This window comes from Corvus brachyrhynchos, unplaced genomic scaffold, assembly GCF_000691975.1.
Source record: "Corvus brachyrhynchos isolate BGI_N302 unplaced genomic scaffold, ASM69197v1 scaffold22, whole genome shotgun sequence".
NCBI classification, from domain to species: domain Eukaryota; kingdom Metazoa; phylum Chordata; class Aves; order Passeriformes; family Corvidae; genus Corvus; species Corvus brachyrhynchos.
In genome coordinates this window covers 5497466-5513878 of record NW_008238355.1, presented here as the reverse complement: position 1 = coordinate 5513878, position 16413 = coordinate 5497466, and the positions used below count along the sequence as shown (strand labels likewise).

Here is a 16413-nt window from a genome sequence, read left to right as displayed (position 1 = left end):
CATTTATCCCAAAGGTAGTGCAAAGCTGTGCAGCACAAATTCATTCATTTATTTTTAATCATCTGCTGGTATTCTGACTGTGGTCAATACTGTAGATCACTACTGGTCTGTCTGCTTACTCAAAAATAAGATTTGACTAAAGTTAGACATCCATTTTTTCCTAACAGCAGGAACACAAATCCACATCTGTAAAGCGTCAACACAGAATGCGCCTCTGTTTCAGAGCTCCTTACGTAACATTTCCCCAGCAGAGCACTCAGCAATGCTCTCTGCCAAGCATGAGCGAGGCTGGAAAGCATCAGTAGCTCCAGCCCAAACATTAGCAGTGCTACTAACACCTTTATAAAAATGAAATATCTCTGATGAATGAGATCGGTAACAAGCTGTCATCACTGAGCAGGCTGCCACCCTAGATAGAGAATTCCTTTGTTGGTCACAAGCGGATACAAGTTGAAACTCTGCATTTCTCTCACACAAGGCACTGCTGGTCACTGATACTGCTGTGTTTTAGGAGGAGCACTGGAGAAAGAGTCTGAATTTTATGACCAGAGCTCAAAACCTGTCTTCATTTCCATTGGTGATATAATTACAAGCCAAGCTCATGTCTCAAATGTAGAAGAGTATTTTGAAATCTCTCCTGTAAAGACAGCTGAGATATAAATTGACATGGGACCAGAGGGATATTGGATATGAAAACAATCCAAAAAAGATAATAAGAAAATAAATTTCTCATAAGACCTGTAAAAATGGCTTTCATTCCAGCTGTCTTTGCAAAACTTCCAAAGCATTTGCAAATTCACGTTATTACCTTAACACAGTGCATTTTTATTTCCAGCAAATGCTGTGTTTGTCAACTGTGAAGTTGTTTCTTAGATATTATTCTCGTTGGCTTTAAAAAAAAAAAAAGTGACTTTTGACTGTAATTGTTGTTATCCCTAGTATTGTGTTGATAGTTTGTGGTGTAGTCCTGTTCTCCTTGCAGTCAATAATGAGTCTGCCTGAAGTGTGGTGGCTGTGTCTCGGTGTGGCTGTGTGACTGTGCAGTGGTTTGTAGCATGACAGAGGTTGTGTGCTCCTTGCCTAGCCATCCTCCATGTTGTGACTTTCTCTGTTTTTGTCCCTTTCTAGAAGCTGAGGAACTGTACCAGAAACGGGTGCTGACCATAACTGGCATTTGCATTGCTCTTCTAGTAGTTGGCATCATGTGTGTGGTGGCCTACTGCAAAACCAAGTAAACTTTTCTCTTCTATTTTGTATCTGTGGTTGTTGGTCAGGGCCTTCCCAGTTGATTGTAGCTTCTCTGGGCCTAAGGTTGCATCTGGGTTTCTCTAGAGGTGAGCTTAAGAGACAAACCCGTGACCAGGGTGCTCTGGTCCAAGCCAGATGAATGTAGGTCTCCATGTCCATCAGCAGTGCAAAAATAAGACAGGTATCTGAAAGGTTTCTCAGTCTTTTTGGCAATTTTTTTCCTTTTTTTGTTTGTTTGTTTGTTTTTCTATTGCCCATTTCAGCTGGTTTCCCCAGCTGAAAAGGAACAAACTCCAACATTGGAATCCTGTTGCTCTCCAGCAGTAAATTTTATGTATAAGCCTAATTTGTTTGTACTTGAGACACGATTAATGATGCTAAAAGTTACTATACATAAAAGGCCAAAAAATTGAACACAAAAGTGCTCTCAATGCAAAAGTAGGCATTTAAATGCATTCTGTGAGTCTCTAAATTACTGGGGGTGGCTCTCAAACATGCATGAGGCACTCTGGACCATAAATTACACAGAACATCAGTAGAATTTCTGCTGCCAAAACTTCTGTCTGCTCTTATAAATCTTCCCACCAAAACACAGAAAACCCTTATCATAAATATTCCACATTTGTATAAATGTGATTTACTGTTACAAGGCTTGACTGGCAGTTGGACTGTTGTTTTTTGTTGTAAGCCCCTCCAATAATGGATGTGTTAACAGCAGGGGAGGAGAGAGATCATTTGTCCCTCTCAGTAAGAGTCCAAACACATACACATAACTGCTCCCACCCATAACCTTATGCCAGTGGTCAGTGGGGAACAACTGAAACAGTAATAAAAAATCAGATCAATTACTGCTTTTAGAAATCACCTCCCCATGTATTTCAACAAACATTTAGTCAGGATCCTGAAGTATGGTTTTCTGCATAAAGAGCCCCCAGAATCCATCAGAGGTCTGCATAGTTTTTTTGCCCCAGACATCAGCAACCACTGTGAACCAAAAGCTAAGTGTTTTCAAACACAGCTGGTGAGAGGACCATGCCAGGATATGGCCCTCCAAATGCAGCAGTCACGCCAGACTGTTATCTGTGAGGTGATTTGCATATGCTCCTTTCCCTGAATAGGGGAAAACTCAGAACCAAGAGAAATCCTGGAATGGTATTAGGAGAACAACCTATGTAGTAGCTTAGATTTTGTTGGTCTCCTTGCAAAAAATACTGCTGATAATTGCCAAGGCAGTATCTTCAGACACTGAGTCTTAATTCAAAGGTACTTTATTTGCAAATCATTTACATGAAGAAAAAAGCTTCTTTAGTGAAGTACACACTAACTTTCCCATTATTCTTTCTTCTCAGTTTTGTGGAGTAATTTCCTTTTTTTTAGTGTCCTTTTGCTAGAAGATGAATAGCACAGATAGAAGCATGCAAATTCAAATGCATTGGTCACTGAAGGTGGGAAGTAATGCGGTTTTCTGGGGATGGATTCCCAGGTTACATGTGCCAGGATTTCAGTCCTATAGTAGACAAATTCAAACTCCTTCTAGAACTCACTTTCTCTACCATGTAAAGGAATTCAGGTTGTTCTCAGCTCCCAAGGTCTCCAGAGTCTCATTAAAGGGAGCTGTGAAATTGAGTTAAAACCTTGCTTGCATGTTGCTTCTCAGCCCAGCAGGTCTTTTGGTAGTTCAAATGTCTCCTGGCACTGCACTCTCTATACACCTTAACTACTTACATGTCCTAAGATGATGCCTGGTTGTCCTCAAAGCACAAAATCCACATGGATCACATACTGTATCCTTCTGAGACAAGAGCATTTCCAAGACAGATGTATCTGCGTATGCCATTCATGTGATGTGACATAAAGTAAGCATTTTCCACTACCCAGGCACATATACACAGAGAAAATATGTAAAACACTGTGTGTAAAGTCATGTTTTCATTGTCTTTAAGCATTCATGGCTGTCAAGCTTCAGCATATTTATTGCCCTCCCTCACTCCTCCTTTTTGTAATGCTTGGAAGAGTCCCCTTGAGTTCAAAACAGGATTGAAAGTAGTTATATCTTATGCTGTCCTACCCTGCCAACACTATCTGCACTTCTGCATACGGCATAGGAGTTTTAAGTATTTTAGATTTTGCCACAGCCAAAGTCATATGCATTCCGCAGTGTGTTGGAGCCTGCATCCTCCCTTCACTGCCCTGGATTCTGTGACAGTATGGTGGAAGTTCTCCAATGTAATGAGAGAAAACTGGGTAATATTGATAAATTAAGTCTGAAATTGAATAGCCCTTTCTCTCGTTATTTATTTTGGTGTTCTATTTAGTGTGTTCTGCATAGCCTTCACAGTGCCAGGTTTTACTATGCTGTAAGTTTTGTTGCTGACAGCTTGTAATGATCTTCCGAAAATTTCTTCTGAGGAGGGCTGGAAGGATTACAGAATCTTGGAATCATTTAGGCTGGAAAAGACCTTTGAGATTGTGTCCAACCTTTGACTGGCCACCACCTTATCAACTCGACTATGTCACTAGGTGCCATGACCATTTCTTGAATACCCCCAAGGATAGTGACTCCACCACACCCCTGGGCAGTCCAAAGCTTAATAACCCTTTACATGAAGAAATTTCTCCTGATGTCCAACCTGAACCTCTCCTGGCATAGCTTGAGACCATTTCTTCTTGTCCTGTTGCTACTTGCCTGGGAGAAGAGGCCAATACCCACCTGGCTACAGCCTCCTTTCAGGTGGTTGTAGAGAGTGATAAGGTCACCCCTGAGCCTCCTTTTCTCCAGGCAAACCCCCCCCACCCCCCCCAGCCACTCCTCAAAAGACTTACATGTTATTAGCAAGTGGGGAAACAGCAGCTAAGGACAGGAAACAGTAGGAGCATCAAAGTCAGCCAGAGATCATATCATTAGTACATGGGTAGTTCTACTAAATGCATTAGCAGCCATGGCATCCACCTGCTAATCACTAGGTTCCAGAGCAAATCTGATGTTGCTGAAACAAAACCTTCCAGAGCTGCCAGGAAGTCTGCAGGCTCAGGCCTGTCTCATATATTCTCACTTTGGATTTCTGAGGCTTCCTCTGCGCTCTTCAATTCTTTAACACATTTATGTACTTGAAGTACACTGTTGAGGTAAGGGATGAATCGCACCAAAAAAATGTGTAACTGCCACATCACAAAGACCGTGTTCCAGTGTCTGCAAGCAAGCCCTGAGGCACAGACACCTCAACTCCATGCAATGAACAGAGAGGCAAAACTCAATGGGCTGTCAGAAACCTTGCCTTGGCCCTTGTGAGGGTGTCAAGGTGACTGGGTTAAAATCTCTCCCCCCTCCTTTCTGAGTGCAGAAAAGAGCTCCGCCTGAGACAGGGCATTGCTTAGAAATAGCTTCCCTTTTTCTCTCACTTATTCCCATCCCTCTGTGTCCTGCTGACTCCTGGAAGGGATCCCAAATATCCTTCCCCCTGTGCAGGTCCCCACAGCTCCAGCTGCAATTAGACCTGTGGTTTTCAGAGTTACTCTGAGCTCTAGCAGCAGTGGAGAAAATTCTGGCAAAAAAAATGATGTTATATTATTATCACCAACATCAATATGCTGAAAGGTGCAGCTGCTTTCCTTTTGTCTATTAAAATCATTTCCGTGTTTCGTGCACAGGAAGCAGAGGAAAAAGTTGCATGACCGCCTTCGGCAGAGCCTGCGCTCGGAAAGGAACAATGTGATGAACATGGCCAACGGGCCGCACCACACCAACCCACCGCCGGATAACGTCCAGCTGGTGAATGTAGGTTTCACTGCCCATGTTTCAGCCTAGGCTACCAGTGCCACAGGAAAGCTCACCCCACAGCTTTTAAACATCTACCTGCTGGAGGCTGGGGACTGATTTCTCTTGGCTTTCTCCACACAGAAAAAATTGCTACCGCAAACTACTGCCGTCTCCTCCATCAGAGAGTAGTATTTTTGGTGTAGCTGATGGTAAAGGGGCATTGCCTTCCCACGTCTCTGTCTATTGGGACTTCTCATTCCCTTTTTAGATATGTTTTTATAGCTTGATTGGGATGCAGACCTTTGCTACTTTCCTCATTTGTCTCCTTCTATTTTGAGTCTAGATGGGCTATGTACACAGAAGTGTATATGGATGTGCCAGTATGTGTGTTGGTATGGTTTCTGCATGTATTTAAGTGAAAAAATTTGTGCTTTGGCACATGTAAAAGACTGAAATCTGAGAAGGAGGGATTGGCAATTATGTATACAAATGTGCTGTGAGTTACAGTTTGTAAACCTGAGGTTTGTCTGGGTTTTTTCAGCAGTACATTTCGAAAAATGTAATCTCCAGTGAGCATGTCATCGAGCGAGAAACAGAGACCTCGTTTTCTACAAGCCACTACACCTCAACAACACATCACTCCGTGACAGTCACCCAGACACCTAGCCACAGGTACTGGAGGTAGAAGGCAAATGGCAGCTGTAATATCTGATCCGTTGCTGTTGCAAAACCAAAAAGATGTGTAAAACAACAAACCAGGGAAGTTTTATGCTCCTTTCATAGTGTTTTCATTTTAAGACTAATGGTATTTGATGTCATATCACCTAATTAATTATCTTCACAGGCATTTACAAAGACCTTTATTGTCTGAATGGCATTCCAATACTGTCACAGTGAATTTTAGTATATGCAAATTGCTAAATCAGTGACAGTTCTGATGACTGGAAAGCCCTCCTTCCCTCTCCTTTTATCGATACAAGCAAAATGACCTTGATGCCTGTGGATTCATACAATTCACTAAACTCTGCAACCCCAGTTACCAACCCAAAGGTTATGCTGCAGATCCTGTGTGACAACAGAACCCTTCTTTTCCTGGGTAGGCTTCTGCTCGTACACATTTGCCACCAAAGCCCACTCTCACACTCATCCTTTCTCTTTTCTTGGTTGCTGCTCTCCAGCTGGAGTAATGGCCACACTGAAAGCATCCTCTCTGAAAGCCACTCGGTGCTCATCAGCTCTTCCATGGAGAATAGCAGGCACACCAGCCCAGCAGGGCCCCGGGGCCGCCTCAATGGCATTGGCGGGCCACGGGAAGGCAACAGCTTCCTCCGGCATGCGAGAGAGACCCCCGATTCCTACCGAGACTCTCCTCACAGTGAAAGGTAGGACACACCACCTCACTGCTTTCAGTTGGCAAGGCCTGGTGTTTTCCCAGATGGTTTCAAAGCTTGGGGGCAAAGGAGAAAATGCAACAGTGCACCTCTTCATGTAGGGCATATATCTCCTTATTCATAAAGGTGGAGAGCTTAGTAGTAGTTTAAAGCCTACCAAAAGCATTTCTGCCCTTCTTGCCTCTACTGGATTTAGTCCTATTAGCCAGCAGTTCACACTTGGAAAAGCTCCATTGGAGTAGTTAGTCAGAAATTTCCATTGTAAAGTATAAACAGAACTTTGCCCAATTACCAATTTCTTAGAAGATGCAAGTGAGAAAACTGAGAGATTTTGTGGGGAGAAAGTAATGTATTGATCCACAGATGGAGGGCACTAAGGACTCCTAAGCAGTATAGAAATTATGCCACCACCTACTTTCTGGAGTATTCCAGCTCCTAAACCCTTTAAAAAGTCCCCTTAACGTTTTATTAAATGAAAGCAAGGAACACAAAGTGCAAGCCAGAAGGACTCGGGTCATTATTAAATCAGGAATAGTTATAAATGAAGCTGACCAGGAGTTTTCCAACCAAGTAACTTTTTTTCTGAAAAGGCTGGTTCATCAGTTCCTAAGGTCTGCCTAGAAGTGCATCAGTTGCAAAAAAACTTACTGAAAAAATCCTTCTCAGGTTTACACTAGCATTTTACTTCAAGATGGCCCCAGAATAGCAAAAGAAAGACTGAGAAGAAACAAGACATTTAAAGAGAGCATTGCTCCCAGGAATCATAGGTAGAAGAAAAGGAAAGCAAAAGGTTATGGACCAATTCTCTGAGCACTTCGAAATCACAAGGGATTTGGCTTTGTAGGGTGTCCATGATGTCAGAAATGCAGCCAGACAATCCCTAAGGACACTGAGTTGTGTAAACTGTGGTTTTCAGAAAAATAAATGTGCCAGTACAGGAAATGCCATTTCTGTGGTACTCACTCTGCCACACAAACTGCTTAGCAGCAGGAAGAGGGCCCACTGAGGAAGGATCCTGAGTGTGGTACCACCAAGGATAATAAAGTAGCTTTCTTGTTAAAAGTTACGTGTTATTTACCATGGAATTTAATTTGAAGATACAGGGCTCACATGACATAAACAGCCATGGCTCCAATTCAGCAGAGCACTTTGACAAGATTATCTTTTAATCGTGCAAGTAGGCCCGCTGAAATCAGCAAGATTACTCACATGGGTAGAGCTCAGCATGTGCTTAAGTGCTTTGCTGGATCAGGACCTGTAACAGTAAATACCATGTTGTCTCCTGCCTGGGAATCGAGCAGGATGCATGGCCACACGCCTGCCAGTGGTGAGTATTAGAGCTTGGTGTATTTGGGCATCTGCATGTGGGAAGTGAAGACCATTCTTGCTGCCTGCCTGCATTGCATGGGACACCCAAAACATCATTCTAATATGAACTGTTTAGATTTCATTGGGGGGGGAGGAGGGGAGCGGGGAGGAGCATATTCTTTTTTGTTTCCCTGAGAAGAAAGAAGGCATTTCATCAATTATTGTGTCTCTTGAAGGTTGTACAATAGGTCAAAAGCAGCAACATTTCTGTAATAATTCATCAGGCATTGACAGCCTAGCCTGTGCCTGAAGCGATCAGAAATTTGGAACATGGGAGATGATAGTTCCCTGGGCATTAATTGCAGGCCTCATCTATTTTTAGCAAGCAGGAAATACACAGCCAATTGTTCCTGAGATGGATTGTGTGTGTGTGTGTGTATGTAAGGGAGAAAATGAGAGTTACTTGGAACTAAAAATTACTCAGAAACATAAAGGAATGTAGGAGCTGACAGATTACTTCCTGAAGCCATCAAATGTTGCTGTACTGTGAACTGGTAGATCAAGGCTGTACTCCCTCAAATTTCAAATGAAATTGAACAGACATTACGAGGGCTTCTTTTGCATTACCCCATTCATCTGCTGGATCCCATGCCCTGCCACCTGTGTACACAAGCAGAGGGCACAAGCAGTTTTATCTTGGCTGTCCTGAGCTGTCTTACAGGAGAGAAGATCAAAAAACACCATCTCTGCACAAAAGGCTGGACTGTATGATGAAGCTGGCAGCATATAACTAGTTAATGCTTGCTGGATGGCCATGTATACACTCTGATCCCCTTTCACTGAGCCAGCATAGTTGGCCATGAAGCTGGATAAATCAATCGCCTTTTAACCTTCCTTTCAGGATGAGCTAGAGCTGCACGAGATCAGCTCTCCAGCCTCAGATCGCAGACAGCAGCTAGTTAGCACTGCCCTGTTATGGTGTGGGGGAATACAGCAGAAATGTGTGAACGCACAACACTCCAGTATGAGTAACTTGACACTGTTGGAAGCATGCACAGTACACTGAACACATTTAACCAACTCAATGCATTAACAGAACCAGTTTAGCTAAAATCCAGTATGTCATGAAGACGTATACCAAACACTGTACCAGCTGGAAAGTAGAAAGACTTCAGTTTTTCAGACAATGCCTATTTAAAAATGTGAAAGGGATTAAAAGCTCACTCATGGAAGGAGAAAAAATTATTTAATTCATCCAATGCACAGACCTATTCATTACCCTTTGCTCAACCAGCTTGATTAATTCCCATGCATAACTCCAGGTTTGTTTTTTTTCCTTTCTCTTGCTCCTCAGTTCATGTAAATCAATGTGCAATCAATGTGCCTCTAGTGAAATCAATTTACGCTACTGCACATCTGTCCAGAGTCTCCCATTTTCTCTTTTTTCCCATAACTCCATTTTTGTCAAGTGTAATATGTGCAACTGAGTCATAGATTGGATAAGAAAGCTGGGTTCAGATTTATTTTGGTAAATTCAGGCTCAGATAAATAAACCACTAATGAAAAACTAACTGCTTCAATCATAGACATGTAGCTTTTCTCAGTGGGCCTGTGTAGGAGATGGAGCTTAGAAAGATTTTAACTTCGAACACAGATGAAATTCGGGCAGGTGAATTTAGGATAAGAATAAAAGTAAAGCCAGACCATGTTGGGCACTGTGCTTTTGATCAAGTGATTTTAGGCAGATCCTCACCTGGCATGAATCCACATGACCTCATAGCATGTCTACTGATTCAAACCAGTTGAGAGTCTTACATTTTTTGTTCTGTTTCTTTGGGACAAGCTCTGTAATGGCAATTGAGCTTCATTTTCAGAAATCACTTCTGACCACTACCCTTCCCACAGGAACAGGGACATATTTTGCAGAGAAATCATGGACACTAGGCCAGACAATGCTGTCTTTCAGAATTTGTTCCCATATGAGGACAAATGATACTCTCTGTTTCTTTGCAGATAGACCTACCAGCCAGGGTAATTAACACCCAAGGAGTGCAACAGCACAAAATTCCTGGGATGGTGCTACAAATGCTTCTCTGACTATCCTTGGTGATTAAAATTAGCAGAATCTGGCTCTAGATTTTATCCAAACATTACTTTCCTCCTTAGCCTGAGACAGTCTGGTTGCCAGAAGAGGGTGAAGCCCCAAGAGGACTGTCCTTCAATTCCCTTCCCTTTCTTTCCCCTGTCTGTTTGCATGTACCCCAGATTCTGGTCAAATCCTTCCAGAAGTGCAGCAGCTGTTTGTATTTTGAGAAAATACTTGCAAATGCATTTTGTTTCTGGCAGCCTGTCTGTCTCTGAATCCCATTCCTGGATTCATTCCAGAAAGTTATTCTCGCAAAAAATTTACGGCATCTCCATGGCTGGGATCTCAGAGTTTTGCTGTGCTCCTCCTGCTTTCAAATGTTTTTGCCCAAAGTCCCAGAAGTCAGCAGTTTATAGGATTAATAGCAACAGGAAAGTTTCCTAAGTAGCCCTGTGTGAGGATGCTGGGGATCTTAAGGGATCCCTGCCATTTCTCTCCCAGTCCACATGAGCTGCTGTGTTCACAGGTCACCACTGCTCCTGTGCTCGCAACCTTTCCCCATCTCTTTCCTTCAGGTATGTCTCAGCTATGACCACACCAGCTCGCATGTCACCTGTTGATTTTCACACTCCAACTTCTCCCAAGTCCCGCCCCTCCACAATGTCACCACCGGCTTCCAGCTTGACCGTCTCGATCCCTTCAGTGGCGGTGAGTCCCTTCATAGAAGAGGAGCGACCACTGCTCCTGGTGACTCCACTGCAGCTACATGAGAAGTATGACCACCATCTTCAGCAATTCAACTCCTTTCAACACAATGCCACCCATGAGAGCAACAGCCTGCCACCAAGCCCTCTGCGGATTGTGGAGGATGAGGAGTACGAGACCACGCAGGAGTACGAACCAGCACAGGAGCCTCCAAAGAAACTCAGCAACAGCCGGAGGGTCAAAAGAACAAAGCCCAATGGCCACATTTCCAGCAGGGTGGAAGTGGACTCTGACACAAGCTCTGAGAGCGGCAGCTCTGAGACCGAAACCGAAGAGGAACGAATAGGCGAGGATACACCATTCCTGAGCATACCGAACCCCGGGGCAACCAGTCTGGAGCCAGCCACTGCCTTCCGGCTGGCTGAAACCAGGACTAACCCGGCAAATCGCTTCTCCACACCAGAAGAGTTGCAAGCAAGGTTGTCCAGTGTGATAGCTAACCAAGACCCTATTGCTGTATAAAACATAAAACACATAGATTCACATGTAAAACTTTATTTTATATAATGAAGTATTCCACCTTTAAATTAAACAATTTATTTTATTTTAGCAATTCCGCTGATAGAAAACAGGAGAGGAAAAAAAACTTTTATAAATTAAATATACGTATGTACAAATGTGTTATGTGCCATATGTAGCAATTTTTTACAGTATTTCAAAAATGGGGAAAGATATCAATGGTGCCTTTATGTTATGTTAAGTTGAGAGCAAGTTTTGTACAGTTACAATGATGGCTGTCCCATAGTATTTTGCAAAACCTTTTAGCCCTCAGTTGTCCTAGCTTTTTTGTGCACTGCATTATAATGACTGGATGTATGATTTGCAAGAATTGCAGAAGTCCCTCTGGTCGCTTGCTGTAGAATCCCCAAATCAGAAAGCCCTGTAATGGCACTCCCACCCTACTCCACCAGAAAAACACACATATACACACACACAGAGTCAGAAAGAAAAAAAAAACTTAAAAAAAAAAAGATAAAAAAGTAAAAAAAAAACCCAACAAAAAAATTTTCTTCTATGAGAACTTTTATTTGCTTTCCGTCTATGAGATGAGTTTTGTCTGCTCTCTGCCAGCCAAAAGGTTTGCTTCTTTGAGCACTGGGATAATAGTAGATCCAACAGCATGCTACTATTAATTACAGCAGGATAACAAAAAACATACAAAGAAAAAAAAAAGCGCCAACCTGCATTAAATAATGTTACTTATAGAAAGAAAGTAATACTGTGATTTTAAACCAAATATATTATTATTCAGAGGTCAGCTTGTAATCACTAGGAGCTGCCATTTCATTATTTTCCAGATATGAATTGTTCTAGTTATCCCTTAGGAAATGGGTTTAAGTTAGCTGAGGCTTTGAACCCAATACTCTATTTAAAAAAAAAAAAAAAAAAAAAAAAAAAAAAAAAAAAAGAAGAAGAAGAAAAAAAAGAAAGCATTTATATTAGTTTATGTTAATGGGGCAAATATAATAGATATCTGTAACCAAGCAAGGAAGACATCTAGCTGGAAAACAAATGCCACTAATAAAAGTGCAATCAGTTTTCACCTCTATTTTTTAATGTTGATTTCTAATACATGATTTATTCTTGTGTTTCCCCTCAATTTTCTTCCCCTTTTTCTCTTCCTCAGAAAGAACCCTGACAAGCTTCTAGCAATACCTTCTTAGAGTTGCTGTTGGAGTAAGGCTTACTCTTGGACACTGAAAGGCCTTTCAGGGAAGAACTTGATTTGCTGAATGGTTAAAAAGTATAGGCACATAGGAAGGACAAAGCAAATATATGGAGTTTATTTCCACTCACCTTTATTGACTCCATTACTTGGGTTGAGAGAGGCAAGGCTGATGCAGAGCCCATTTATGAAGGCAAGCACACCATGTGGGTTACAGCCATAGTAACCCATGTGTGACTATTTGATATCAGTGTTTGCATAGCCAGTGACAGTCTTGAAGTCATTGACTAGTAATGAACAAGGAAGCTGTCAGCGCTGGAGCAGATGCATCCATACAGGCAGAAGCAAATGGCCTCTTTTGCACTGAATTCCTATCAGTTTAGTCAGGGTCACTCTGCCTCTTCTATACTTTTGATTTTTTGTTGTGTGTTCAGTTGGCACAGCATTGACTCAGGATTGATGTGGAAAACAAATGTTTTTCCTAGACTCTGGGGATTCTGAAAATGAGAACATATGTTTTACAGGTATTACTGAGCTCTAAACAAGAGCCCTGTCAAGAGAAAAAGAATTTCAGCCAAACTACACTCATCCTTTGGGCCACATTCTGGTCCTAGTTAAATGAAAAGAAATACATCAAGGAAATTTTGTGAGATGCAAACCTGAGGAACTAAAGTCCCAACTCAGTAAATTGTTCAAGCATATGCTTATGCTAATCCCAGCAAAAGTTACCTTCAGCATGTGCTAGACTGTCATTGACACATCCAGCACATACAAAAACTTAAGCATGTGCCTAAGAATTTTGCTGAACAAGGTGTCCTTTTGATCTGAGACCTGAAAGCAAAGTATAGCAAAAGAAGCTCTTTGCCAGGATGACAAAAATCAGTGAGTTCCTCACTGTATAAATAATAACCATATCACATTAGTAAGAACACACACGAGTCTACCTGAACACCAGATTCAGCAGAGAAAGAACAAAAAAAACCTTAGTATAGGAAACAAAGTTGTCCACTAGGATGTTAGTGGTAGAACCGAAAGGCTAGGAAACTAGCACAGCTTTGGGCTATGTGGTGGCTAAAATGGCACTGCTTATTTGAGAAATCTATGGGAGATGGCAAATACATACTGTCTGGACTTAAGTCCCCTTTGCCATTTTTCCCTAGCTGTCATGTACTTGAACATACTTTGCCTTTGCAGACTGAAACAAAAGCTCTCTACAAATTCTAGACACCATATTCTCATTTTCATCCCTTTTCTCATGCCTATTTATCTGCAATCCCATGCAGCAGAATAGTCACCTCTTTGGTAACTCTGCAGCTCAGTAGTACAGAGGGCCAGGTGGGCTTTCCTAATGAAGGCCATGAGTGTCCAAAAGATTTGCACTGTTGAGTTTCTGGGGGCAGAAATTTCTTGAATATCTGTCCTTTCAGGAAGGCCTCTGATACTGCAAAGACCTTGTAGAACAGATGAGACAGAAAAAGAATGGCAGAGAAACAAGTGATTTGCCCCAAAATCACCCATCTTAGTGGCAGAATAGAGATTATAACACAGGTCTTTTGTAAACTCCTCCGGTATATATCACCCACAAGGCGAGCTCTCATTGAAATATCTGTAACAGCCCAGACAGATTAATCAGAATGGAAAGGGAACATACCTTGAAGTTGAGTAGATTATTTGACTACTGACAATGTTGTTATTGAGGGACAGTACAAAATGAAGGAGCAATTCCATATTTGGGAGCTGTGCATGTGAGATTTATTTGGTATAGGTCTAGGGAAAAACACCACACCTCTTCTGTTGCAGTGCCTCAAAGTCAAAACGCTGTGCAGTTCCTGCTCTTCCTCCCCCTCGGAACATACGCAGTGTGTTATAGGGCAACCATGAAACTAGGCTGGAGACTTCACATGGACCTAAGAACAAGAAAATACAATTGGGGATATGGCTGCCTAAGCCCTTAGATCTTTGTGAAGAACCCAGCCTTACAGCACAATTCATGCAGCAGTGAGTTGGGGAATTGCCCTGGCTTGGCACTCACAGAAGCAGGAGGAGGACACAGACCCTCAACCTCTCAGCTTGTGTTTATCACATTGTGCAGGTGTTTCGCATCAGTCAGGTCCACACCCAGAAGTTAGTGAGTCTACCTGGCCACAGGTGCTGCTGGTGAGCTGCAGCCAGCTCCTGCTGGCCAAGGGGCTGGAGGCTGCAGCAGCATGGAGCAGAGCCAGCAAGTGCCTATGGAAAAGGCCAGCTCCCCTGTTGGGGATATTTGCTTCATTACCCAGACCTCTGAGCTAGGCTGTCCCAACACCCTTCAGCCATCACTGTGTAATCCTTGCCAGCTTTTTGGCTGAAAGTCATGGCAAGAAGAAACATACTTTGAAGAGGGGGAGAAATATTCCAGTGGTGGCAGAGTTGTTGAGATCGTCCTGATTTATTTCCATGTCATTTAATTTGAGCCATGAGTTTTCCCTGTGTATGTGTTTATATGCAGGAATTATTCCAGGATAAAAGGCTTCTTTCAAGGGTGTATAGCTGGATCATGTTGTGCACAATCTGGTACAGCCTGCCTGTTTAAGGGGTGTAACTCATTACAGCTCCATAGAGGTTCTCATGTAACAGAGAAAAGCCTACTCCCTCCTTTTGGCCAGTTATTCCCTTCCTCACTTGAGCCACCCCAACACACCCAGGTTTAAGAGATCAATCACTGCCTTTATCAGGGAAACAGGAAAGCTCCTTCTTTCCAATACTCCAAAACAACAGTGCTGCATCTCCCTGCTTCTCTCACACACATTGCAAGCAGTTTCCTGAGCATCCAGGATAGCAGACTGGTGTCTCCTCAAAGGACACACCTCTCAGCCTGTTGAGCACTTCTTGGCCCTGCAGTGTGGCTCCTTACCATCACCTGGGACTTACTTCTAGTAAGAAACAAACAAGCACCTATGAAATGCTGCAGAGAAGGGCAGACAAAGAACATGGCCAATTATCATCACTTGTAATTCTCTATTCTATTGTAAATACATCTTGTACATACGTGGATGTTTTCATTATTTACTGTCTTTATGGATATTGTGTTAAATGAGACGCTCTTAGTTTATTGTGTAACACTGTAAATAACATAACGTCCTTTATTATTTATGCATAGGCATCTAACACACAGAGAAAGTTATCCTCATATTATTTTAAGATATATGTCAAAAAGATGTTGCGTTTTTCCTTTTGCTTTGAAAAAATTGTAATATATCCTCTTTTTCCCCTCTTTTCCTTTAAAAAAAAAAAAAAAGAATGCTAATTTATTGTTCAGGAGAGAAAGGGGATGTAACTGAAAGGCAAACTGTTCAAAGAACATGCTATGGAAGCCACAAGCTACTGATAAACTAAAGAATTTATTACCCCAAATACAGCAATAAGTAATTGTTGATTTATTAAGGTTTTGTTATTCATTTTCAGTAAAAGAGGTGCTGGATTAAATTGTTTATGTTTGGCCCTGGCCCAGCTGCTCAGCAGACTGTGTCAGGTCACTAGCTACCATCTTTCTGTATCCAAACGTTGTAAAGGTCTTGTTCTGTTGTTGTGGACCACTGTTCCTTGAGATTTCTGACTGTTCCCTACAGAGGTGTCTGGCAGGCACTCTTGTTCCTACATACATTTTTAGTTTCTTAAGTTAGAATCATTAGCTCTACCCTGACCATTACTACTTAAGATGGATGGGGTTTGGGGAGGGGGAGGAGTTGGGGGGGGCAGAAATGACACAGTCTTGTGACTCTGGGAGCTCTACAAAACTGTCACCTCGCTGTTCAGCAAGTCAATAAAGCAAAGCAGATACTAGGAACTATTAGATGCCATCACCATGCCACTATATAAATTCATGATTTGTGCAGGTCATAAGTACCATGAGTGGTCCTGGTCTTCTTGTCTCAGGATAATGAGTAGCATAATGGGGAAGGGTTTGAAGGGCAACCCAGGTGAATAAACATCTGGAGCTGGTGAGGTCTGGGGAGCACTGGGTAGGCTGGATATCATTATTCTGAAAGGACAGCTGAGAGAAGGTATCAAAGGTCTGTGGGAACATAATTATCTTGTAGAAGGTAGGAAGGGACTGGATGTTTAGTACCTCTTCCAATCAAAGAAATGGAATCAATCAAAAGTGTTGGGAACCATATTCCCAGAAGGATTGAGCTCTTCGTGTAAGGTGTAG

The 16413-nt window shown here is 42.3% G+C and overlaps 1 protein-coding gene across 8 annotated transcripts in view; it reads left to right on the top strand.

Moving 5' to 3' along the window:
- The window catches only part of NRG1 (neuregulin 1), a 45465-nt gene that overhangs the window by 25795 nt on the left and 3257 nt on the right, over positions 1-16413 (top strand). For 6 of the 8 annotated variants that reach the window (XM_017735412.1, XM_017735408.1, XM_017735410.1 and 3 more), the window contains 5 exons: positions 1129-1231; positions 4897-5023; positions 5547-5677; positions 6184-6387; positions 10366-16413. The exon at positions 10366-16413 is cut by the window's right edge and continues 3257 nt beyond it. In XM_017735412.1, coding sequence (XP_017590901.1) covers positions 1129-1231; positions 4897-5023; positions 5547-5677; positions 6184-6387; positions 10366-11017 — 1217 coding nt within the window. In that variant the 3' untranslated portion in view covers positions 11018-16413. The remainder of the gene's footprint in view (positions 1-1128; positions 1232-4896; positions 5024-5546; positions 5678-6183; positions 6388-10365) is intronic. The other 2 variants (XM_017735409.1, XM_017735405.1) reach the window with 2 other exon arrangements.